Source organism: Cajanus cajan, chromosome 8 (assembly GCF_000230855.2).
Source record: "Cajanus cajan strain Asha chromosome 8, NIPB_CcT2T_4, whole genome shotgun sequence".
In the NCBI taxonomy this organism is placed as follows: Eukaryota; Viridiplantae; Streptophyta; class Magnoliopsida; order Fabales; family Fabaceae; genus Cajanus; species Cajanus cajan.
In genome coordinates, this window is record NC_138524.1 from 35,751,163 (window position 1) to 35,777,586 (window position 26,424).

The following is a 26,424-nucleotide window of genomic DNA, read 5'->3' on the forward strand; positions in this document are numbered from 1 at the left end:
CTACTACAAATCAGAATTTGTGCTGGAAGAAGGTCCACCTGCATGAAAATTTCGGGCACCAATTGGTTCATCATTTTGATCAGGTGAAAATGTTGGAACTGGTACTGGTACAGGTGCAGATGCTGGAGGTGGAGGTACTAAAGTGGGTATGTCAATCTGTTTCCCCGACCTCAAGGTGATGGCACTCACATTCTTTGGATTCTACACAGTCTGTGAAGGTAACTTATCTTAATTTTGAGACTGTGCCTGATTGAGCTGAGTAGCCATCTGCCCCATCTAATTGGTCAAGCTCTGAATGGAAGCCCTGGTCTCTTGCTAGAATTGCATATTTTGAAGAGTCGTCTACCTTACTAACTCCTCCAATGAAGGTTCAGAAGTAGAAGGTTGAGGAGCTGGTGGTGCAGGAGCTTCATGTTGTCTCTGCTACTGCTGTTGGATAGGTGGAGGCTCATATCTACTGGGACCAGCATTGTTTTGGAAGGGAGGGGATGGTTGTTGTTGCTGCTGTTGGTTAGACCATCTGAGATTGGGATGATTTCTCCAACCTGGATTGTACCTATTGCTGGAGAGGTCATAACTCTTCTGCTGCTGTTGTTGGGACAGGAGGTCTGTTGTAAATATTTGCAGCATATGCCTCTGGATGCTCATTTACTCCTGACTGTTGCAGAGAAGGGCATACATTTGTGTGATGATCAATTGAAGAACAAAGGCCGCAAACCCTTGCTACAGATGCAGATTTTTGATTTGCAGCAAGTTGAGTCACCAGGTTGACCAATGCATCAAGTTTACTCTCCAGCTTTTTATCTGTATCAATGGCCACATCATGAACTCTTCTGATGACAATTGCATTGTCGTTTCTGGTACTAAATTGTTGGGAGTTGGAGGCCATTTTTTCTATCAAGTGCCTGGCTTCAGTTGGGGTCATGTCACCAATTGCTCCACCACTTGCAGCATCTATCATACTCCTCTCCACTTGCAACATCTGCTCATAAATCTGGTGGTGAGGACAACTTGCACACAACTTCTTGAATCTCTCCCAGTACTCATACAAGGTCTCTCCACCAAGTTGCTTGATCCCTGATATATCTTTTCTGATTGCAGTGGTCCTCGAGGCAGGGAAGAATTTCTCCAAAAACATTCTTTTCAGATCATCCTAGCTAGTGATGGACCTGGGAGCCAAATAATATAGCCAATCTTTAGCAACTCCCTCCAATGAATGTGGAAATGCCTTCAGGTAAATGTGATCCTCTTGAACATCAGGAGGCTTCATGGTAGAACAAACAATATGGAACTCCTTCAGATGTTTACGTGGATTCTCACCTACATGACCATGAAACTTGGGCAACAAATGGATTAGTCCAATTTTAAGCACAAAAGGAACATCTTCTTCAGGATATTGAATGCACAAACTCTCATAAGTAAAATCAAGTGCAGCCATCTCCCTAAGAGTCCTCTCACGGGGTCCATTATAAGGTTGTTCACCCATGTTTTCTATTTGAATAGAATCTAGCTCAGATGCAACAGTTACACTAAGACTATCACTATGACTATGACTATGACTATGACTATCTAAAGGTGGAATGATATGCTCTCTAATTAGTCTATGGAATGTCCTATCAATCTCAGGATCAAATTGGTGCAAAAAATCAGGGTTACTCCTAGTCATGCACTACATGCAACACATGTATCAGGACACGTGAACAGTAGGGGTAAAATGGGAATTTCCATGAAAACTCAGAAAATATCAAAACTAATGCACCAACATCATCCTAAAATCATTAGAAACTACCACAAAAAATTTGAGAACAAAATTCAAAGCCTAGCTATATGAACTACCTAAGAAAAGTTTGGAAAAATAGGGAAATAAAACTTCAAAAATAGAAAAAAATAGTAAACAGCCTTTTTTTGAAGATCTGGCTGGGGCCTAATTCCGATAACCAGAGCCAAAGTTATGGCCCCTTGAAGTTTTGCTGAAAACAATTTTCAAAAATTTTGGTATCTCCAAATATTGACCAAACTGGGTGCCCTAGCTATTTTTTACACAAAATATAGGTTGAAAGAAGTTACCACACAAAATTTGAGGAAAAACTAACAAGTCTAGCTATCAAAACCAAAAATCACAATTAATTGGAAAATTCAGCTACTATTTAGCACTATTCACATGCACCAGATTTTGCACCACAAGTGTAACACTTCCACACCATTTTCCCACATTTTTGGCACCCGAACAGAGGAGTAGTAGGCAGCCAAAATAGAGCATGCCTAAACCGAAACAGAGCATGCACCAAAATGCACCAGAAAACGCACCAAAACAGAGCAAAAACGCACCAAAATGCACCAGAAAACGCACCAAAAATTGTTTTCAGTTGATTCTACACTTATGGACCTTGCAACAATTGAAACTCAACACAACACAACAATGATTTAGCACACCAAATGGAATAAATATAATTGGTCAATGAGCTATGGAATGCAATAAAGATCAGTTATCACAAACACATGACAGCAAATGCACCAAAAACCAAACTCGAGTTACTGTTCCATTGGTTTATTGTTGCATTGGTTCTCTAATTGCATCAAACTCAACAACATGAATTCTTCAACTGAAACACTTGCTTGCTAGACCTGTAGGGACTAATAACAAACACAATTACACAACATAACATGCAGTATCACACGAAAATGCAAGCATCACTAATACACTGACACTGATATACTCAAAACACACAAAACTTAACAGAGACTCTAAAACACAAAACACACAACAAAAACAAATAACACACAAACACACAGCCTTTTACAGAAACCGATGGTCCCCAGCAACGACGCCAAATTTGATCGAAGTCGTATCCGGTCAAATAAAACAATTAAATGCAGTACTAGGAAGTTATCCTAGGTCGTCTCCCAACGACCATTCTTCTTTATCAAAGGCTTAAACACGAAGTGGGGGGGTTTGTTTCAGATTTTTCAAGGTTAAAACATAAAAATGCAAAGTAGCACAGCAAGAAAAATGGATTGGTTCCCTGTTCAGATTGTAACTTTTTATCCCTGGTTCTCAAAAGATTTCTCTGTTCATGACTTAATCCTTGTTCCATCCGAGTGAACCAACTAAGCGAAGATTAACTCAGGATTTCCCTACATGAATTAAGCAAACGTATACAACATCAAACCTCCCCACAAGATTAAGCAACCTGTGAGCAACCTGATTCATTAAGCATGAACAGGTGTCAAAAACGTTTCATAGGTTCAATGAAGAAGAACCAAGCAGAACACAGATACAAATATGAATAAACCCTCAAATAGAGATTGCAATCCGCTCAATGAGCCAACCCCAAGGGTTTTAGCTTTCCATTTAACAAAAATGAAAACGAAAATAGAAACGAAAATAGAACCAAAACAGAAACGAAAATGCAAGGAAGGAGAACAAGAAATGAGTAATCTGTATTCTTCAAATGTAAATGTTCAGTTTCTACAACTAGAGAAGAGAAAGCAAACAAAAACGTGGCTGGAGAAGAAGCAAAACGTAAACCTCAAACAGAGAGCAAAGAAAAACGTAAAAACAAAGGGGGGGAAAGTAACGTGGTCACATCAGAATATTCATGTTAGTGGCTGCAGTCAGCCCTAACCTAGACTCATATGACCTAAAACGAAATTGGGCCCCCATCTGGATGTGTTTGGCCCAAAAATGAATAATACAAGGTTAACAAAAATGCAAGTATGTTGCTGATGTGGCGCTGACATGGCAGATGACATGGAAACTCGTCTTGAAGTCTAGAAATTAATTCCAAGCCTAAATAATTATTAAACTGCCCTGAAAATAAAAATTGGAATAATTAGATACAAAAAATTCAAATTAGTTAAAATATGAATTACCGGTCCAATTAAAACCCAAATAGAAAACAATGCAGAATATCAACAATTAAGCACAAATCAGAGATTAAAATAAGTACAAAAAGGTAAGAAAATAAGAGAAAATAACGACTCATCATTAATCATAAGCATTCATTTTAAAATTCAACTAAATATTGCTTAAAATAAAAGATAAGGGTAAGAGAAGAATGCAAAGTGACTTATCCTTGTTCAGCCACTCCACATGTGACCTACATACAATCCTCAATCATAACCTGATCAAGATTTGTTCCACTATCTTAATGAAAAAGTTTTATAGGCATACCACACATGCATACACTTCTACACACAAGATAGACACTTTTCTTGCACCCAAGAAAGTACTTCTTGTAGAAACCCACTACAAGAACTCATTACCACTTGAGAAACCTACTCAAGATTCTTACCACATTACACAAAAAAAATTAAGGAACAAATTCACATGAAAATTGAACAAATCAGACTTTGAATTCTTGACCAATCTTAGTTCCTCTCTCTAAGAATGTAGTGATGATGATGAATTTTTTAAAAACATTTCACAAAGTGTTTTACTTCTTGGTTTCACAAAGAAAACTCTCCAAGAAGATCACAAAGATCAAAAGTATATCACAAAGTTTGCACAATATCACTTGTTTTTTCTCCAATTTTATTTCTAAATGATAGAATCCTTTTTTATAAAGTTTTCAGACTCAGATAATCAATTATTTTTAAGGATAATTAATTATTTTGTTCTTCAGGATTTCTAGAAATCATTCAAGAACAGAATAATAAATTATTTTATAGGAAAATCGATTATTCCAGAGAGCAAATTCTAGGATAATCGATTATTTCACAAATAATCAATTATTACAACAAGGTTTCTCAATTATTGAAAAACAAAGCAGAAATAATCGATTATAGTTAGTAATAATCGATTATTTTGAGTTAGTTCTCAAAATTCGATTTCACGCATCCAGAAACTCTCCAAGTTATTCTCAATCATCATCATACTTATTCTTAGACAATCAAAATTAAGACTTGACTCATGCACAAAGCATAAAAACTCATAAACATGCATGGAACATAAAATTGACTAACAAAGGAACATAACACATACAAACACATAAACTACTCCTATTACATTTGATATTCATTCATGGTCTTCACGTTTTCTCCTATGTTCATTCATGACCATTGTTATCATCAAAACACTTAGAACTTGATTCATCATCCATGAATCTCAACAAGAAGGAAAGGTTAGTTTAAAATATTTTTTAATTGATTAAATTATACTTTTGGTCCCTGTATTTATTTTTAAGATTTAATTTGATTTCACTATTTTTAAGTAGTTCAATTTGGTCCTTTGATTTTTTAAAAATGTTCAATGTTGTTTTTTCTTTCAAATTGACACTAACAACACAAATTAAATTGAATGGAAGGATACATGAAACATCTTTTAAAAATTGGAAGACCAAATTGAATTATTTAAAATAGTGAAAGCATATTGAACATTCCAAAAAATAAAGGGATTAAGTTGAATAAAAATTTGTCATTTTTTATTTCTTTAGATAAATTTAAATTTTATTTATTTATTTCATAATCTTTATTACTAGATAATTTCTTTTTAATTTCATGTATTTAATTTGTTGTCATTCATGATTTGTTAAGGTAACTAAAAATATTCAAAATTATCTAGACAAAAAATATTAGATAAATTTTTGTTCAATTTCATCATACTATTTTTAAAATATTCAATTTCACCTCATAATTTTTAATCTTTAATTCGATCTTTTAATTTTCAAAAATATTCAATGTGCTCCATTCATTTAATTTCATTAACCCCACAATGAAAATATAACATTTTTTAAATTAAAAACTAAATTAAACTTTTAAAAATAGTAAAATTAAATTAAGTTTTAAAAATAATCAGAGGACAAAAATATTAGAGACATGTTATAGCTTTGCACTCTTAATCATTGAATTATCTTTCGAACGGTAAAATTTATAATATTAAATTAAATTAATTGGGAGATGTTAAATCAATTCTTATATATTAAATACAAGTTCTTATCTTGTATAAGGGTATTTTTAGAGACTTTTCTTCAATAAGAAGATTTGTAAAAAAGATTTTTAATTTAATTTTTATTTATCATAATTATTTATTAATTAAATAATATTTTAAAATAAATTATCAATAAATGGAAAAAATTAGAATAGAAATTATTTATAATAAATCTAAAATATAATCTATAAATTTAATTTTTTTTATACATATCTATTTTAAATTTGATTTATATATTCAAATATAATATTTTTTATATAATATATTATAAATTTTAATTATATTATATCTTATAAATATGTATGTGCATTGCACAAATTAAAATACTAATATAATATATATGTTTACAAATATTTATATACACTAATTTTAAATATTATTTATATATATAATTTATTATAGATTTTGATTATATATAACTGCACTAGTAGAAAAAGGCTTTTAAAATCGGTTATTTTTAACTTTTAAAATCGGTTCCGTAACCGATTTTAGAAGAGCCGATTTTAAAAGTTAGACTTTTAAAATCGGTTAAATAACCGATTTTAAAAGTTCACTTTTAAGATCGGTTGTTTTATAAACGATCTTAAAATTGCTGGCTTTGAAAAATATTAAACTAGAACGGGCCGTTCCAAAACTGGAACGGGTCGTTCCAGGTTATCAAAAAGATTGCTTAAAGAACGGGCATCCGTTCTAGGTTATCAAAAAGATTGCTTAAAGAACGGGCATCAGAACGGCCCGTTCTCCTTGCAGTGTTCTCCTTGCAGTACGGGCCATTCTGCAAGGAGAACGGGTCGTTCTCCTCCTTGTAGAACAAGCTGTTCTCCTCCTTGTAAAGCGGCCCATTCTACCTGTAGAATGGGCCATTCTACTTGTAGAACAGGCCGTACTGCAAGGAGAACGAGTCGTTCTACTTGCAGAACAGGCCGTTCCAGATTCGAAATTTACCTAAAATGAACCTACAGCGAAAATAGAGACAAGAGAGAGCATGAGAAAACGAAAATAAACACAAGAAGAGCATGAGAAGACGAAAACGAAAACGAAAACGACAACGAAATTTACCTTATTGGAGACTTTAAAAAATGAGAGCGGGAGAAAGTAAAAAAAGGAATGGAGAGAAAGATTAAAGAGAATGAGAATGGAGAGAAATATAAAAGGATTCTGACGATACTTTTAAAATCGGTTATTTTGGAACCGATTTTGTATACTACATACAAAATCGGTTCTGAAATAACCGATTTTAAAAGTAGCACTTTTAAGATCGGTTATTTTATGACCGATCTTAAAAGTTATGTCTGATACAACTTTTAAGATCGGTTCTTTTGTAACCGATCTTAAAAGTTGTGTCAGACATACCTTTTAAGATCGGTCATAAAATAATCGATCTTAAAAGTACTTTTAAAAGTGTTCTTATTATTTATAAAATTGCCACCGCGTCACTTTTAAGATCGGTTACCTTGTAACCGATCTTAAAAGTCTGATTTTAAATCCAATTTTTTGCACTAGTGCTAGAAGGAAAAAGGCGCTTGGTGCCTCTATATATTTAATTGTAAGAAAATGGAAATAAAATTTTTGTTAAATCTAAAGATATTGTTGTCCAATACAAAAATAAAAATTTTTGAAAAAAGAAATTTTCTTAAATCTAAAGATAATAGTGTCAAATATAAAAATAAAATCGAAAAGATAGTTATCAAAATCTATTTCCTTTGTAATAGATAATAGATAGTAATTTGTTGTCATTCATGATTTGTTAAGGTAACTAAAAATACTTAAAATAAGGTAATTAATAAATACGTATGTGTATTACACAAATTAAAATACTAATATAATTTATATATTTATAAATATTTATATACACTAATTTTAAATATATATATATATATATATATAATTTATTATAAATTTTAATCATATAACTAGTAAGAAGAGAAATTTTAAATTTTTTTTGCTAAATCTAAAGTAATACAAAAATAAAAATTTATTTTTAAAAAACATTTTAAAAGTTTTTTTTATTAAATTTAAGAATAATAATATTAAATATAAAAATGAGATCCAAAAAAACGTTACCAAATTTATAAAAGGGTTACTTTCACATTCTAAAATATTAATTTTTTAATAAGTTAGAACATCGTTCATTCACTGTGGAGATTTGATAGATGTGCAATTGAATTGTTGCACGTGGCAATTTCTTTAAAATCTTCTGGTTTCGTCATCATGAGATAAAATATCTGCCGGCTGAAGCCCACGTTTTCACTCACTTGTCAGAAACAAGTACACGTTTTTCCATGCTTAAGTATACCATATTACCATCCTAAAAGGAACATCAGTTTATTATACTTTGTTTTTGCTTGGGACGTATCACATTTTAGGACAACGCTTCCTTTCCACTTATTTTGTGCTTATTGCTTAATTAAATTTAAACTTGCACCTCGTTTGTTTCCACTTATCTTGTGCTTATTGCTTAATTAAATTTAAACTTCAACCACTTTTGTTTTTACTTATCTTGTGCTTATTGCTTAATTAAATTTAAACTCGCGCTTTCCTTGAAATTTAAGGTTGGCGCCTGTTTTAAAACTCTCTCCCTTTCCTTCTCATTTGGGTGCAACAGAAGAGAAATAAAGCATCAGAGACAAGACAACCTCATAACTAGGGTTTCACTCTCACTTTCGCTTTCACCATCTGTTTTTGCCTATTGTTTTTCACTGTCATTTGTGAACTGTGATTGTTGTTGATCTTGTTGTTTCTTTTGGCAAAATACAGAAACCAGAGAAAAGAGAACCTTGATTTCATGGGTCCCAGAAGGAGGAATTGGCGGAGGAAGAAAGCAGTTCCCGTGGATGCAATCCCCGCTCAGCAAGGAACACAGTCTGTGGATTTTGATGCTTTGTGTGAGGCCAATGAGGGGAAAGTAATGAACTTGACTGAGAACAATGATGTTGGGGGAGGTTTTTCTTGTGTTCAGGAAGGTAAGAAGTGTGGTAGTAAGAGTAAAGAGGAGATGGAGGAGAGGGCATTAGAGGGTAATTTGGAGGAGGAGAAGAAAGATGCACAAGACGAAAGCCACGGTGGAAATGGTGGTGGGGTTGGAGGTTCTCCTTCTGTCGAGGTGGTTGTGAAGAAGAAGCGTGGCAGAAAAAGTAACAAGGAAAAGGAGGAGATGATGATGTTGGAGGGAAATTTGTTGAAGAAAGATAGTAATGAGGATAGCCACGATGTAAAGGGTGTTGGAGGTTCTTCTTCTGTTAAGGAAGTGAAGAGGAAGCGTGGGAGGAAAAGTAAAAAGGAGTTAGAGAAGAAAGATGCTCAAAAGAAAAGCCACGATGAAAAGGTTGTCGGAGGTTTTTCTTCTGTTAAAGTGAAGAAGAAGCCTGGAAGAAAAAGTATAAAGGAATTGGAGGAGATGATGTTGGAGAAGAGAGATACTCAAGACGGTAGCAACGGTGAAAATGGCGTTGGAGGTTCTTCAGTCAAAGATGTGATGAAGAATAAGCGTGGCAGAAAAAGGAAAACGGAGGAAGATGAGATGAAGATGTTGGAGAAGAAAGATACTCAAGATGATAGCCACGGTGTAAATGGTGTTGGAGGTTCTTCTTTTGTTAAGGAAGTGAAGAAGAATAAGCGTGGCAGAAAAAGTACCAAGGAGAAGGAGGTGGAGGATATGGAGCAAAAGATGTCAGAGGGCAATTTGTTGGAGAATGAGGACACTCAAGACAAAAACCACGGTGAAAAGGGTGGGGTTTCTGAGCAAAGAGGCGGTAGAAAGAGAAAGATTCTTAAGAAAGATGACTGGGAGTTTGAAATGCCTGCGGATTCTTCAGGAAGGGGCAGAAAATATAGCCTAAGGGGCGGTAAGGTCAATGAAGAAGAGGAGGAAGAAGAACCAAAACTCAACAAGAAGGATTCTAAGGTGGCATGATTTATCATTCAACAAGAAAGATGAATGTTTGTTTGTGTTTGGCTTTAAATATTAACATATTTTTAGCTTGTATTTGAGGTCATGTTTCTGTTTCTCATTCAACAGTGGATTGAAGAGGTGTCCTTAATGTGTCATCAGTGTCAGAGAAATGACAAAGGCGAGGTTGTGAGGTGCACACTTTGTAAGAGGAAGAGATTTTGCCTACCCTGTTTAAAAAATTGGTATAACTTTGCCTCTCTTTTGATTTTGTCCTTTTTTCAATGTCAGTTAATCATGTTATTGCATAGGCCTTGTTTGGTTGGTTAAGATATCTGATGTTAATTTGTGTGTCCCTACTACATTGCCAGCTACCAATTCGATGTTGTCTTAACATATTTCTTGTGCTGCAAGATATTAAACAGATTATTGGAAAGATTTGAAATGGCAGGCCCATGTACGAATGCAGCACTCAGTTGTTTACCCAAATTTTTTAATAATTTGTATGGGTAGAAAAGTTTTATTTGATAGAAACAACTGCAAACATGACCAATGTTGTCAATCCTTGATATTTTTGCTGTGTCTTGATAAGGTATCCTCATTTGAAAAATGATGATGTTGCCGAGGCATGTCCTGTATGCCGTGGTAATTGCAACTGCAAAGCATGTCTGAAATCTGATGCCCTTATTAAAGTTAGTTCCTTCCCTCTTCTAGATTGCATTTTTCTGTGATTTTTGTATTATAACATTTGAAATGTTTTCGTTTGGTTTACTGTAGAAAATGAGGGAAAAAGCAGCAGAGACCATTGAAGACGAGAAGGTTGAACTCTCTATGCATTTGCTGCAAGTACTTCTTCCGTATTTAAGGCTGTTGGAAGAAGAACAGATGATTGAGAATGAGACAGAAGCGAAAATACTGGGTATTTCTTCCTTTGGGATTCTTGATTGAGGGGTTATTAATAATATGTGAATCAGTGTAGATAAACAGGTGAATTTGACGCTGAAGCAAAACTGGGTTGGATCAGTGCATGTTTGTTCCAACACAAACTAAACCATTGTTTGAAGTGATGCCTTGAAGCCACAGATCTCTTTGCAATAATATCTGACCTGCAAAAGACAGAATAATCTGTTTTATAATAATTGATAAGCTTTAACCTTTTGAACTGCTGACTGTTACAAGAAGCAACCCATTTCTTATAGTTATTCTTATTCCCCCTCTCGATCTTGGATCACTTACCTACTTTGAACTATTTTTCTTGAATGCACTGTTGCGGCATACTTATGCTTTTATCTTTTATGATGCTCCAATCAGAGTTCAGTCATCAGTGCGAGTTCCATATCTTTTTCATTGTATAATTTGATTTTGGGATGTGCACTACAGGGCTCTCAGTCTCAAAGCTGAATATAGTAAAGGCAGATTTCTCTCCAAAGGAGCGTGTGTACTGGTTGGGATTTTTCTGACTTATTGTTTTCTTCCCAGTTATCTCTTCCTAGTTATCCTCTTATCTTTAGTTGTTAACTTAACACTTTCTTGTAGTGACAACTGCAAAACGTCAATATTTGATTACCACAGAAGCTGCACAAAGTGCTCCTTTGATCTTTGTCTCATCTGTTGCCGTGAGCTTCGTAGAGGGCAGCTTATAGGGGGTGCAGATCCATTTGCATTGCAGTTTGTCTGGAAAGGTAAGAATTACTTGCATGGTGGAAAAGAAGATAAAAAGGCAGACCAAAATACACCAAATGTTAATGCTAAGCCTGTAGTTCGTGAATGGTCAAGATCTGGGTGGCATGCAGAAAGTGATGGGAGCATTCCTTGTCCAAAAGCCAATAGTGAATGTAACCATGGTTCTCTTGAACTGAGAAGCATATTGGGTCAACATTTTATCTCTGAGTTAGTGGGTAAAGCGAATGAACTAGCTCAAGCATACAAGCTTCAAGATGTAGTTAAGACCCCTGACAACATGTGTTCGTGTTTGAGTCATGATGAAAATGCAGATGTTGGATATAATAATACGAGGAAGGCTGCTTCTCGTGAAGATTCCTGTGACAACTATTTATATTGTCCTCGGGCTGTAGATCTACAGGACGAGGATGTAAGGCATTTTCAGTGGCATTGGGAAAAGGGGGAGCCTGTTGTTGTCAGCAATGTGCTTGAATGTACATCTGGTTTAAGCTGGGAACCACTTGTCATGTGGCGTGCATGCCGTCAGATGACTTTTACCAAGCGTGAACACCATTTGGATGTTAAGGCCATTGATTGCTTAGATTGGTGTGAGGTTAGTTTAGTTTCTCAATCTTGAACTTGGATGGAGTTTTGCACTAAACCTTCATTCTCACAAAGGTTATGTTTAAATTATTTAATGTTGACACTTATTTTACATGGAACTGCTATGCTTGAAAATGGCATTTAGGGAATAATTTAATTGTAGCAATTTTATGCTGTTGATTTTCCTACATGTTTCCAGAATTTAGTAAGTTGATCATTTTCTGGATTGAAAATTGTTTCAGTACATTTAATATTTCAATTACTGAATTCCATAGAGTTGTCTGAACTGAATGTCTTAGAAACAAGGTTATCAAAATCGAGATTCAAATCGGGAATTGTCAAGTTAATTTTTGAATCATGAATCATAATTTGTATCAAATTGTAAAAATTAGAGACAATGAAAAGTAATTCAAAAATCATGTAGATGATACAGTGTTCAATGTAATAGTTTAAAATAGAAATAGATAAAAGAACATAACAAGAAGTCTCATAAAACAAGATTATTAGTTATATTTTTGTTTGTGAAGCCTATGTGATGAAAAAGCCAAATAGAGTCCATGACATTGAATGAGTGGTTGACAAATAAAGTAATGAAATAATTAAATGAATAAGTTGAGCAGTGCTCCTTCGATTCCTATTCATTTAACATTTTAAGGTTATATGACTTTTCAATTTTTTTCTTTTTCACGGAATATTATATCTATAGGGTATGCGTTAGATATATAATATTATTATAGTGTAATATCGAATACTGAGTACAGATATGAGCTATACATACTCTTCTAGTAAACAAGCGGAGCACTTGCTTTGTTTGTCTTTGCCTAGGGAAAGAAAAAGTAGAAAAAAGAAAAAACATTGTAACACTGAATCATGTGATTCATGCACTTATCATAAGATACAAAGTCATTTGAGATTTCATCAAATTGTATCGAAGTGTAGGATTCCCAATCGTGAAGCATAAGGTTCTAATAACTATGCTTTAGAAATATTTTGTAAAGTACTGAAAAATTAAAAAATTTTGGTGGATAGTTCCCCTATAAGAAACAATTTGTAGATTTTCTTCTGCTGTCTGGGTCATAAAGAGATAACAGTCTAACGTGGAATGTTGGTCAGCAGAAGACACATTAGGGTGATAATTAGAAGTCATTTTTTTGATGTAGTTCATTTATTAGTTACAAACCTTAAGTCCTTGTTGCTTGCTTTATGCTGTCTCTCCCAACATTTTCTAGAAATATTGATATTGTCTGAGCTTCTACTATCATCATCATATTCAACTTCCTAGTCCTAGGGCCACGTTTTGCTCCTAGTCATGTCATCTTAGAAATTTATCTTAAAACTCTTGCTTTGCCTATTCAGATCCTTTTTAGTTGTTGCCTTTCTATCATTTGCACTCTGTTTTCCTATTGGTATGTTTGTCTGCTTCTTAAGTTTAGTCACACAGCATCTAGCTGATGTTGGGTAAAATGTACTTTTTTGGTTTTCTTGCTATTGTTGAGAACATTATAATGATATTCAACTTGTATCCATTCTGTTTTTCTGTTTTGTAATTGGAATAGAGTAAATCATGTCTGCTTTATTTTGCTTATTTGGTAATTCTTTACTGCTTTTACTTGACTGGTTAAATGCAGGGAGAAATTAATATCCACCAATTCTTCACTGGGTATACAAAAGGTCGTGAGGATTGGCGTTCTTGGCCTCAGATACTGAAATTAAAAGATTGGCCTCCTTCTAATTTATTCGAGGAACGTCTGCCTCGTCATTGTGCTGAGTTTATATCTTTCTTGCCCTTCAAGGAATATACTGATCCTCTCGGAGGTTCTCTTAACCTTGCTGTGAGGTTGCCTAAAGATTGTCTGAAGCCAGACATGGGGCCAAAGACATATATTGCTTATGGATTTTCTCAGGAGCTTGGACGTGGTGATTCAGTGACTAAGCTCCATTGTGATATGTCCGATGCAGTATGCTCTATTTTCTTTTTCTTTTTTTTTACTGGCCTATTATTTTCAAATGCTTTCTATAGAATTATTTGAACATTTTAGGTCTTTATTTTTAAGGAGTTTCATATTGGAAGGTGTATAGGTTGTGGGATGTATAAATTGTTGTGTTAAGTCATTGCATTTCTCTTTTCTGTTTCCTACGAGCAGATTGTTGCTTCAATTCCATGTCATAGTTTTCTGTTCTGTGCATTGTCTTCAGCCCATAAACTCCCATTTTATTCTATATATTATGAGTATTTGGCTTTGTTGTTTCAATGATTGATTGATTATTAGAACAAGTAATCAGTTATGATTGGTGGAGTCGTTAGATTAGTATTCTTAAGGATGGATTTGAAATGAATGATTTCCTTTGGGCTAGAGAAACCTGTAATTAGCTTTTACTTCAGCCAGTTGCATAGCTTTTCCTGATCAAATATTTTTTAGTTTTGTATTTATCGCTGTATGTGGCCCCAAGTGCATGCACATTAATGAAGAGATTGAAGTATCTTTTTTTTTTTAATTATTTTTTTTAATAATTTGGTTTTAGGTAAATGTGCTGACTCATATATCTGAAGTGAAATTGGATTCAAGGCAACTTACTGCCATTGAGAAGTTGAAACAAAAGCACTTTGAGCAAGACAAAAGGGAACTTCTTGGTGATAATCTGGATGGAGAATCTAATGTTGACTTGCTTAATAATTCATCTTCTACCATAAATGATTTAGACAAGCAAAATACTAACCAAGTCATCGAACATGGAGGTGGATTTGGTGCTGGGATAGAAGTTGATCAATTTCAGCAGCCCTCTGGTGGTAATGAGGTTGCCATTGCTAATGAAGATGGTCTTTCATGTGGATCAGAACTCAAAGAGGTTGAGAAAGTGAAAGTAAAACAAGAAAGTGATCTGTTATTTGCTGGGGATGCTTTAGAAGGTGCTCTCTGGGATATTTTTCGGAGGCAGGATGTACCTAAATTGCAGGAATATCTGAAGAAGCATTTCAGAGAGTTCAGGCATGTCCATTGCTGTCCTATAACACAGGTAAATTATTTTTAGGTACCTTGTCGTTAATAAAGCCTGGTTCCCACCAGATATTTAGTGCTGGGTTATATTTGTAATATTTGGAGGTTTACATCCCTGTAACATTTGCATTCTCCCATTCCCTTGTTTTCATTAAATATACATGTCAAAAAGGATTGGGTGAAATATCAAGCTGCTAATAGATAGTTGTGAATAATTATTTTGAAGAGGAAATTAAATGATTTTTGTGTCTATTCTTTAAGCATAGGCAGGGAAGAAAACATTATGGTGTAATTACTGGTTCAAAATGCTCATTAGGTTTTCAAATAGATTTTTCATGTGATTGGCTTAGGCAGTTTTTGAAGTTTTGGTTTAGAAGACAATAACTAATGCATAGAGGCTTTATTTTTTCTTGAATTTGGGCTTCCTATTGTAGGTTATTCATCCCATCCATGACCAAACCTTCTATCTGACCATGGAGCATAAGAGGAAGCTTAAGCAGGAGTATGGTTAGTAACACAATATTTTTCATATTTGATTGGAGGGAGGGTTTGAGTTGTGTCTCTACATTGACAGTTCTGTATTTTCTTGTAGGAGTTGAGCCCTGGACTTTTATTCAAAAGGTAGGTGATGCTGTTTTCATTCCAGCTGGTTGTCCTCATCAAGTCAGAAATCTGAAGGTAAAATGAACATATGTGGTGAATTTGTTTCATATTTATTGTAGGTATGTTGTATCCTTGTTTTCCTGGATGTGTATAAATGTTAAGTATTTTATGATTTTTGGTATGATTTTGAGATACTATAGTAGTATATTTGATTACTACCTTTAATTAAGCCTAGGTCCTTCATTAGCAAAGCAAGTCTTTGAAGAAAGTGAAAAGTGAAAACTGCTGATTCATTTAAGCTTTTGGCCCAGTCTTTTTTTGATACATTAAGTTTGATTAGTCATTTTCATTGTAATTCTTGTTTGTATTTTTGGATGGAATGGCTCCAGGGAGATTTGGATCAGTGCTTTTTCTACAAAATACTCAAGTCCCCACCAATATAGCTTAATTGATTTTATTTAGAGTAATGTTTAAAATGTTCTGCGCATAAACATTCATGATATATGTCTTCCTTTTGCAGTCATGTATTAAGGTTGCATTGGATTTTGTCTCTCCTGAAAATGTTGGGGAGTGCTTTCGTTTGGCAGAGGAATTTCGCACACTTCCAATAAACCACATGTCTACGGAGGACAAATTGGAGGTATGGCAAACTATTATTGATTTTGATTATGCTATTTATTTGCTTCTCTATTTTTTGAGATGTAGCGTCTCTCTCTTTTATTTTTTTGTTTTTGTTTTGTTTTAGGAAGTTATGTTTTATGCATATGGTTTGATTGACCTGAAGTAGGAAATTAGGTGTCAGTTTATTGTTTGTAGTGTTTAGAAGGAGGAAACTACTTGCTAGGCAGAATCCTTACAAAAGAATTATTTCTGTAATCTATTCAGAATTCAGTATGTTCATTTCTTGAGTTCAACAATTTGGTTTGAATGTTGAGATGCAGAGATCCAATTCTCACCATGATGTTTAGGTGCAAAAAAAAAGGGAGATGCTATCCCAAATATATGCTGAGATTCTGGATAAATGAGAAAAAGGCTTGATAATTTGGACACCATTCTACCATTGTTAAAGGATTGGCTAAGCAAAATGAGCTTGTTAATGGAGAATATCTTGCAAGAAGTTCTAACCATGTTAGAACTAGTCAACCACACAATCAAACGACATACTTTGATGCTCATTCATCCAATGTATTTATGAAGGTAGTGCAAAAAGTAAAATGCCTTGTTCGGGATGGGGTACTGATTGAATGGCGGGGCTCAATTATTTTTTTGAAATTCAAAAGATTAAAGTAAAATTGAAGGTGTCCAACTGTCCATGTCCTTCATTAGTAAGTGATATCATTTACCAATTTATAGGGCTCATTTGTTATATAGCTTTTTTCATAAAAGAATTACCTTTTTTTTAAAAACTTTTTGAAGTTTTTCAGTAGTGTCTAAGCTGGACGTGTGTGAATATTTATGCACTAACTTGAGGGCGAGAGTTTGTGTACAAATTTTAAATATTTTGTTTCCAAATTTAGATAGGAATTAGTGATTAGAATCTATGTATTAATTGTTAGATTGATTGTATACTATATTTCCTAGAATAGGATTATGTACTGTGTACAAAATACCCTTGAGGAATATGGAATAATATTCTGTCTGTTGACTAGTTTTGCCTTCCCTGCCCGGTTTATAGTTTCTTTTGACACAATCTATTGGGGGAAGATTTGCATTTCATAAATAGGATTGTTCATAAAGTCAGAAGAACTCAAATACACGGTCAATGCCTACTTAAAACTGTGTTTTACCACTGGCCAATTACTTTCCATGCAAAGCTCTCTAATAACTGGTTTTATGGAACCCATTTTGATCCATAAAAAAATGTAATTTCTGTTTGGTTTTTCCAACTTCTGATACAAATTTTCTCTTTCAAATTCAATGTCCTTTGGACGTTAAATTGGGCTTGAAGGACTATTTTGGGGAACGGAAATGAGTATTTACACTTTATCTAGTGTATGTGGTTAGAAGAGTCCAAGCTGTCTTCCCTGGCTTTTGGTGGGTGTGGTTTCTGCTTATTAGGTGTGTTTGGTTTTGAGAAGTTTAGTAGCAATATTGATTTGTTCTAGAATTAATTTATTTAAATACAGTAAGAGCTAAAGTTGGCAATATGCAATCAATTGTGGTCTATTTGGATGAATTTCTCTATAAGTACTACTTCTAAGTGGTAGAAATACGAAGGAAAATCTAAATAAACTTTTCCATAAGTTTAAAATAAAATTGTTGAGAAGTTAATTTAGAGTTTCTACAAATAAACTTATGCATAAGTTAATTGTAGTTTTTGTGGAAATTTATTTCATTTTTCTATATTAAAAACGTATCCAGTGAAGTATATCTAAACAGACCTGTATTATACTGTAATGTCAACGGTTTTGTACAGTGATTTTATGCAGCTTTTCCCCTTTATTGCTGCTTTTGCAACAGGTGAAGAAGATGACGGTATATGCTATGAAACATGTGATCGAAAAATTGGAGAAAGCAAGGTTAGTAAGTGCAAACTTGTGGCCCTTTGGGAATGAACTATGATACATGCATTTGCTGAGTATATTATTTTGCTTTGCTGTTAAAGGCATTGTTATGCTCTTGATTCAATTTACAGGTTCGGGAAAACCGAGGTTCCGGAGTAGATAAATATCAGATCAAAGCCAATTGGAGGTGTAAATTTTGAGTTCATTACCTTAGCTTATTCAGGTGTGATAATGTTGGGATCTATTTACGGTTCCATATTTTGTTTTAGCAACCACACCTGAAAGCATCATACATGACTTGAACGAAGGTGTACATCATACCTAGTGTACTTTCTGAACTTCAAAATGCATAGATGATGATGATTCTATGTTGCATATGTGGCAAAATTCGGGAGTGCTGATTTGATATCATGTCCTTGTTTTTTCTGGGACAAAAAATGTATTATGTCCTTTGTTTTTGCCTAAAACAATATATCAGCGCAAAACAGAATATAAATACAGTACCGTTATTGATTCAAAGTAACATTATAAACCCAACGAACCAAGAGCATTCAAATTGTGGGCGAATTTTTAACTTTTTATATACAATAATCTCATTAATTCATTAAATTACGTTACATGTTAATCAACAAAATTTTGATCTTATGTGCGCAAAGATTCCGCAATTTATGATGTAATTAGTGCTTAATGACGGTAATAATTATGGACTTGTACAGAGTAGCACAGGAAAGTAAAGTGATTGGTTGAGAATTAAACAGTTATTACTTACAAATTTTTACATGACTTTTCAGGACATAACTTTAATTTAGAAAAATTAGTTTAGTTTATTTTGACACAATTCTTTAAACTTAGATATTTTTATGGTTTAATGTTTAAATTATGTGAAGAGCAAGAGGGAAACAAATGCTAGTAAAAAAGACCCATACAAAAGAATTGGAACTATTGGTTGCTTAAGTTTGAGTAAGGTCAAAACTAACTCACAAAGTACTAGGTTTTCTCACATAAACGAGGGTGCATGAATGCTCAAAGTGAGTCATCCTAGGTGCTTGATGGAGCAGAGGTCGAAATGCTTTTGGAAGCAATCTAATGTGCTCACTCGAGCGAACCACTCTAGTTGCATGAATGAGCTAATGTTGCAAGCATCCTTAGAGTCGTCAAAATAAGCTTGCTTAAGTGAGTAACTTTGGCCGTTTAAGTGAGATTACGAGCAATGCCTAATTTAAAATATTGAAAAGGACCTTGAAGCATAGAGAAAAACATTTGTACACAATGCAATTAAAGCTAGATTTAAGAGTATAGTGAGAAATGTGAGTAATCACAAATTCCTTTAGGATCTTTTTTTTTTTTTTTTTTCTTCTTTTTTTTTCCCCCTTTATGCAATTCATTTAGCCATGCACGATTACACCATGTTGTTGGAGATTGACATAACTGACTTTGTTTTTGCAATTCTTCTTGTTTGATACAATGAAGTTTTTATTTAGTTAATTGTTGTTCTTTTCTTAATGCTTATTTTTTGCTTGATCAACCCATCACATGATCTCATATAATTAATTGATGTCGAGAAACCCTTTTAAAACTAAGATATAAATAATAACATTAATAAATGCTTATAACGATAGGAATTATTACTCAATGTTTAAACTTTCAATCATAATGCATGTTCCTTAATTAACTTCATCAAGTAATTGAGATTTTTATTAAGGAACTTAAAATTTCTCACCTAAGAGATTATGATTAAAATAATTTTAATGGTTGTTGGATTAACCTAATAATAATTATAAATTAAATAATTAGGATTAATATGTGTTAGGAAGGACAGTAAAATCAATCTCTAGCATATTTTATTATAAATTTATAACTATCTTTGTAATTTGCTTTCTAATATTGAAATCCTAAAAATATGTTCTTTATTTTTATGTATTCTTCAAACAAATCTTTTAAATATTTTCCTAATTACCATTTAATTAGATTAATTAATCATAGTGCAAGTCTATGTGGATTTGATACTTGAATTTCTATCTGTTTTATTACTTGTGAGAATTGATATACTTTCCAAAAGTTTAACAAGTAAATGACCTTGTTGCTGGGGACTTGCGTCTTATAATTAATTTAAATTTGGTGCCATTTTAAGTTTTAATCCTTTTGATTTATTTTCTATAATTTTCTATTTTAATTTTAATTTTCTTTATTAGATCTCAATTTTTGCTTTAGTTTCTTATTAGTTTATGCGAGGTAAAAGTTCGACCACAAAACTTCATTAGAACCTACATAGAAGGAAGGAGCAACAAGTGAGACAAAATACCTCATCCCCTTAAAATATTTGAACAATAGATGCCACAAAATATACTTTTGTTAATTTTTCTTGAATTTTTAGAAACTTTTGGAAAAAATGACCAAAATACCCTTAATTATCTACTAAGGCTAACTAGTATCAATTTAGCCTTCAAACCTTGTAAAAGTAGAAATTTCGGTTCATTTTTAGATGAAATATGCAAAACTATAATTTTCATAAAATTTGAGTATTTATTGAGTTAAAATGAAATTAATATGAATTTTTAACTCAAAAATATTAAAATAATTGGTAGAAATTCAAAAATTATTATAAAAATTAATTTTAAACTACAACGCTTAATTTTTATATCTAAATAAGCAACCTAAAAATTTTTAATAAAAATTGAAGAGACAAAAATTACCTTTTTAACCTTTGCTTGTTGCCCACTTCTCTTTTTATCAATTCATATCATGTGCCAATTAATTTTAATTAAAACCCAATTATGACATAAGCATTCTTATCATCTAAGCCCTTTTTTTTTTTGTTTTTATAAATACCCATCAAAACCTCACATTTTCCTCATCCCACTCTTCTCTATGAGACTGCCACACTGCATCCCCTTCCCTCTCTTATTTTTATTTTCCTTCTTTTAAACACCAAGCCATCATAAATCAACTTCCATCTCTTTCTTCCATCAAATAACCTTCATCATCTTCTTCCTTCTTCCAGCACCATACAAGAATCCTAAACCTTCTATTTTCTCGTACTCCTTACCTTTACTCACCCAAGGTATGGGGGGAGTGAGGATTATTAAAACTGATAATTTATTCTACATAAATATGTTGTTGTTCTAAATTTTGTTGGAATATTTCTGGATGTTATTTTGCTCTAATTTTTTTTGGGAAATGCTATAAATTTAGGGGAGATTCTACCAAAAATTTTCTATAATTTTTAAGGTTTGTTTCATTTTTTTCCCAAAACCAAGAACCTTTCCCAAAAATTTGCTAGCCTAGATCCAAATTGAATATGACTAAATCAAAATTCTATAACTTTTGTTTTACTTATCCAAATGATCCAAAACCGGTTTTTGTATGGGTAAGAGCACTCGACCATCGGATAGCTGACACCCGATCGGCGATCGAATAGCCGAACCTGGTAGCCGACAGCCGATCTCATTGGTTCAAAATATTATCTTCAATCGTTTTAAATCTTGGTTCAATTTCTAGTAATCACTAAACGTCATTACTCTTGTTTTGAATGCATACAAATGAAGCATTAGCATACATTCATTTCTCTGTTTCACTGGATTAAGCAAACCGTGAGCCAAACATTCAATCCAGATGAACAAATACCATTAAGCATGGAAAATACAAGGGTTAGAACACGAAGATAAAGTGAAATAAATAGACCTCAATGAGCATTAAACTAAGTTAGAAAGTGTTACAAGTTTAGGCTTCCATGGAGGAAGACAAAGAAGAAAACAAAGAGATAAATGGAAGAAGAAAACGAAAAATGAGTAATTTGTATTCTCAATACAACCAAAGAAGAAAAACGTCAAGAAAGAGTTTCAGAAACGTAAGAGAAGAAGGAGAGAAAAATGGTCACATCAAGTCTTCCCACTTGGTGGCTGCATGGTCAGCCTCAAGACCTAAAAGAAACATGGTCAAAACCCTAAAAGGAAAGTGGGCCTCCTTCCCATTTGTCTGGCCCAAAAAAGACTAAAACAAGGTGAACAAAAATGTAAACATGTGGCTGATGTGGCAGGTTGGTGCTGACATGGTGCTTACATGGCCCTTTATCTCTTGAAGTCCAAAAATAATATCCAAGCCCGAAAATGCTCCACAATTAACCTGAAAATAATTGATAAGAAAAAATTAGACCAAGTGAATCAGAATTAATTAAAATTTGAATTACTGGCCAATGAAGCCCAAACAGTGAAACTATACAATTAATAAGCGATTAAGTTCAAATTAACAATTAAAATAAGTACAAAAAGATAAATAAATAAGGGAAAATAATGACTCATCAAATTCCCCCATACTTAGCCTTTTGCACTCCTGGGCAAAATCATGAAGTAGAGCAATGGATAAATTCAGAACAACAAAGAGAGCCACATGGAGAAGAAAAAAATCAAAAATAGCAACACACAAACAACAGAGTTACATATTCCTTATTGAATCCTGGGGAAGGAGAGGGATAAACAACATGCAACACACAAGAAACCAAAGAAACCAGATGCCTATGAACATCATCCAAGTGTTTCTAACATGGAAAGGAGAGCGGCAGTACAAGAGGTGAATGAAAAGCAATAGAACCTCACAAGATATGCACTATATCTCTGTATCTCTCAAGTGTCTAGGCTACTGTATACTCTCAGAGCACTCATGAAAAACAAGCAACAGATAGACTTGGCAAGCCTCTAGAATCAACACCCAACACACATGCACAAAAGGATCAAAAGGTCTTTTTAGGGTTGTAATGAGGCCAAGGACAGTGTTAGAAAAGAATGGCACAATTCAAGAGGGGGGGTGAATTGAATTCAATGACCTTTTAAAAAATTTATCAGAGTATTTGGATCTTTATTTCAATCAAAACTTTTCTATAACAGAATTTTCAAATGAAGCACCCTTAAAGACTTGTTACAATGATATGAATGCAATGTGCAACTTGATTACAAGACAATAAGGTTCAGCAATAATATTCAATTACAGATTTAATCCATCAGAATTCACATACACATGTTAGTCAAGTTTTATCTTCTTTAAAGCACAACCAAGAATTTACAAGATAAGAGATAAGGTTAAAGAAGATTGCACAAGTCTTTTATACTGGTTCAGCCACTCCACATGTGACCTACATCCAATCCTTAATCACCACCTGATTAAGATTTGTTCCACTATCTTTTAGCAAGAAGGTTTACAAGCACACACACATGCATATACTTCACTACCAAAAAGATAACCACTTTCTTGACCCCAAGAAAGTAACCCTTGTAGAACCCACTACAAGAAACTTCACCACTTGAGAAACCCTTCTCAAGATTTTTCACAAAGATTCACAAAGAATAAAATGAAACGAATTCACCTGGAATTCTTGAACAAATCTTTGTCTTCCTCTTTCAATAGTATGATGATGATGATGATTTCCTCACAAGTTTTTCACAAACGTTTTTCTCTTGGATTTCACAAAGAAAACTTTCCAAGAAGTCACACAGACTCTCTAAAACATTTTTACAAGTTGATTATCAATTCTTACTCAATGTTCTTAAGTTTCAAAAGAGTTCAAACTATTTATAAAAACTTTAACCCCAGATAATCGATTATTTTAAAGAATAATCGATTATTTTGTTCTTCAGATTTCTGGAAATCAACCAAGAACAATTTAATCGATTATTTAGCTGGATAATCGATTATTCCAGAGAGTTGTTTATGAAATAATCGATTATTTTGACTAATAATCGATTATTACAGCAAGGTATTCCACTTACCCACTTGCTGAAATAATCGATTATATTTAACAATAATCGATTATTTTGAGTCAGTTCTTAAAACTTCATTTTAAGTCTCAAAATAATTTTCCAATGTTTTCAACTCATCATCATATACTCCCTACTTGATTCTAGACAAGATTTGCTCAATGCACAAAGCACACACAAACACAAATGTAACAATTAACTTCCTATTACTCAATTACATAGTTATACTTTTACAACATTTTTCTTGACTTGACTCTTCCTTGACTTTGTTTTTGTGTTCAATGTTGTTGTCTCCAAGTTTGTTGTGATCATCAAAACTCTTTTAGTCTTCAGCTCTCCTAAGCTCAACAATCTCTCCCTTTTTGATGATGACAACCCATGGACAATGATATCAACCCATAATACACTTTGTGCCTTCTTATTGTGTCATGAACCAAAACCTGCACAATACACACACACACAAGCACAATACCTGCAAAAACAACAACTAAACACACACCATATACCATTTCTCCCCCTTTGGCATTATCAAAAACAAAGTAAGCCAAGGTTAAGAAATAACATCCATGTACAGATTTTCTCCAGCAATTGTCATGAAATAACCAATTTTGTTTCAGCAACACAAACCAAATGTAACAAATTTGTGATGCCAAGTATGTACCATATCACAAACCAAATCAAATCAAGCCAAGATAGTCAATGCCACAAAAAAAATAGAGTATTCCAAAGCACAAATAATCACATTCCAACATATATGCTCACAAAAACAGAGCATTTTGCAACAGCAATCCAAACCAAGCTTTGGAATCAAAAAATTAAACCATCACATTAGCAAACAAACTTCAAATTCATCAAATTAAAATTGTTCAACATTAAAAGCAATATAATTGTTCAAGAATTAAAACATTACAACCCAAATGAACTTAAAATTGTGCAAAAACAGAAATGAAAATCCTAATTTGAACTAATTACAAAAATCATTCGTCATTTTCAGGCATGCCAAGATACGTCTTGAGCATCCTTACTTCATGATCCAAGTCATCAAATCTGTCCAGAATTCCAGAAAACATGGATTCGTGTCTCCGTGACATCTCCATCAGAGCATCCATTTTGTTGATCATGACCTGCTCAAATGGTGAGAACGGCTTCAGCTCCGGCTCAGCTTCTCTTCCTGGTTCAGCTTCCACCTGAGGTGGCTGATCCTCATCATGAGACGGAACACCATCTTCATCAGTAGCTGGCTCTGGTGTAGGAGGAGGAACATCTCCTTTAAAAACCCACTTATCTTCTTGTTTCAGCATCCCCATGTGATGCAAAGAAGATTTCTCAATCTTATTCGATGCGTGCAGTACAATCTTTCTTTCACCTGTTAAATCTACACCAGCATTCTCAAAAATTTTGGACAAAAGCAAAGCATAAGGAATTGGACCATCTTCCTTTCTCCTTGCCTTCCAGATACAGTCGTTCACAACCGACACCCAATCAATCTTAATTTTCTTCTTAATCACATCCATTAACAAAATGTCATCCCGAGACATTTGAGCATGATTATGCAGCCTGGGTTTTAACATCCAAGCAATAATGAAAGAAATCAAACGAGAGTTCTTTTTCATACCTCCCGCTAGAAACTTCTCATAATTGGTGTTGACAGGATTCCGTTGACAGTCTCGGAATGTAGTCAGTTCTTCAAAATCTCCAAAATTAAAAGGATGGGGTTTCTCTGCTCCATTTCCACTCAGTCCTGCAGCAGCTTATAGAGTTGGTCCATCCAACCTAATCAGTTTCCCCTTCACCACAGATTGCATGACTCCTCCATTAGTGGTGGCAAAGCAAAGAAATAACCTGATCAGTTCCGAGTAGTAAGGACCTTCCATCTCCAAGAACGCTTTCAACTCCTGATACTCCAAAAGAGCTAGAAAGCTAAACCCCTCATTCTTGAACCATTCAAGTTTTAGGGTCTTCGGAGGGATGATTCTCCGACCAGCGTACCAGTCGAAATAATATTCTTGGGCTTTCTCATCCGTGAACCATTTCGTGATTAGTTGCTCTGAGGGAAGAGGGCGCTTGCTCCCCCTCACTTCCAGCTTCTTGGGCCTTTTGGAAGAAGATGCCATGGTTGGGTCTTAGAGAAAGATGAAGAAGAAGAGAGATTGGGAAGATTTGAGAGGGTTAGGGTTTTGAGGGTTTTAGAAAATGAGAGAATGAGGAGCAGATAAGTCCCTTATGCCCTACTATACTTGAAATGGGAAGGGTTTTAAGAGGAATGGGAAATTTCAATAGTTGGCGCGAAGATAACCGTTTTAGGAAATTTGAAACATCGCCCAGATAATCGATTATTTATGCAAATAATCGATTATTTGCATCAGAGAAATCCTCTTAAAAATGTAATCTGATATGGATAATCGATTATTTACAGAATAATCGATTATTCCAGTGGCTTCTCAGTTCCTAGCTTCCAGATAATCGATTATTTTCCAAGATAATCGATTAT

The 26,424-nt window shown here is 33.8% G+C and overlaps 1 protein-coding gene and 1 non-coding gene across 5 annotated transcripts; both read left to right on the top strand.

Moving 5' to 3' along the window:
* The first annotated feature begins 991 nt into the window (after positions 1–991).
* On the top strand, positions 992–1,097 carry LOC114915449 (small nucleolar RNA R71). Its single transcript, XR_003803489.2, has one exon. It is a non-coding gene; the product is annotated as a small nucleolar RNA R71 (small nucleolar RNA).
* A 7,274-nt stretch (positions 1,098–8,371) lies between these two features.
* LOC109792867 (lysine-specific demethylase JMJ26) lies at positions 8,372–18,705 on the top strand. 4 transcript variants are annotated; one of them, XR_002239244.3, is made up of 15 exons: positions 8,372–8,577; positions 8,687–9,833; positions 9,948–10,063; positions 10,411–10,510; positions 10,596–10,737; positions 11,199–11,262; positions 11,355–12,093; positions 13,712–14,041; positions 14,607–15,098; positions 15,514–15,586; positions 15,672–15,757; positions 16,203–16,322; positions 16,624–16,879; positions 18,143–18,201; positions 18,318–18,705. XR_002239244.3 is itself a non-coding variant. In XM_020352318.3 (14 exons), exons 2-14 carry the CDS (start codon positions 8,715–8,717, stop codon positions 18,343–18,345), a joined length of 3,468 nt encoding a protein of 1,155 aa, XP_020207907.2. In that variant the 5' UTR covers positions 8,372–8,577; positions 8,687–8,714; the 3' UTR covers positions 18,346–18,705. The 4 variants fall into 4 exon arrangements, 2 of the variants coding, with proteins under 2 accessions (XP_020207907.2, XP_020207908.2); XR_003803488.2 differs by having other exon boundaries at positions 16,651–16,879; XM_020352318.3 differs by lacking the exon at positions 16,624–16,879.
* The last annotated feature ends 7,719 nt before the right edge of the window (positions 18,706–26,424 follow it).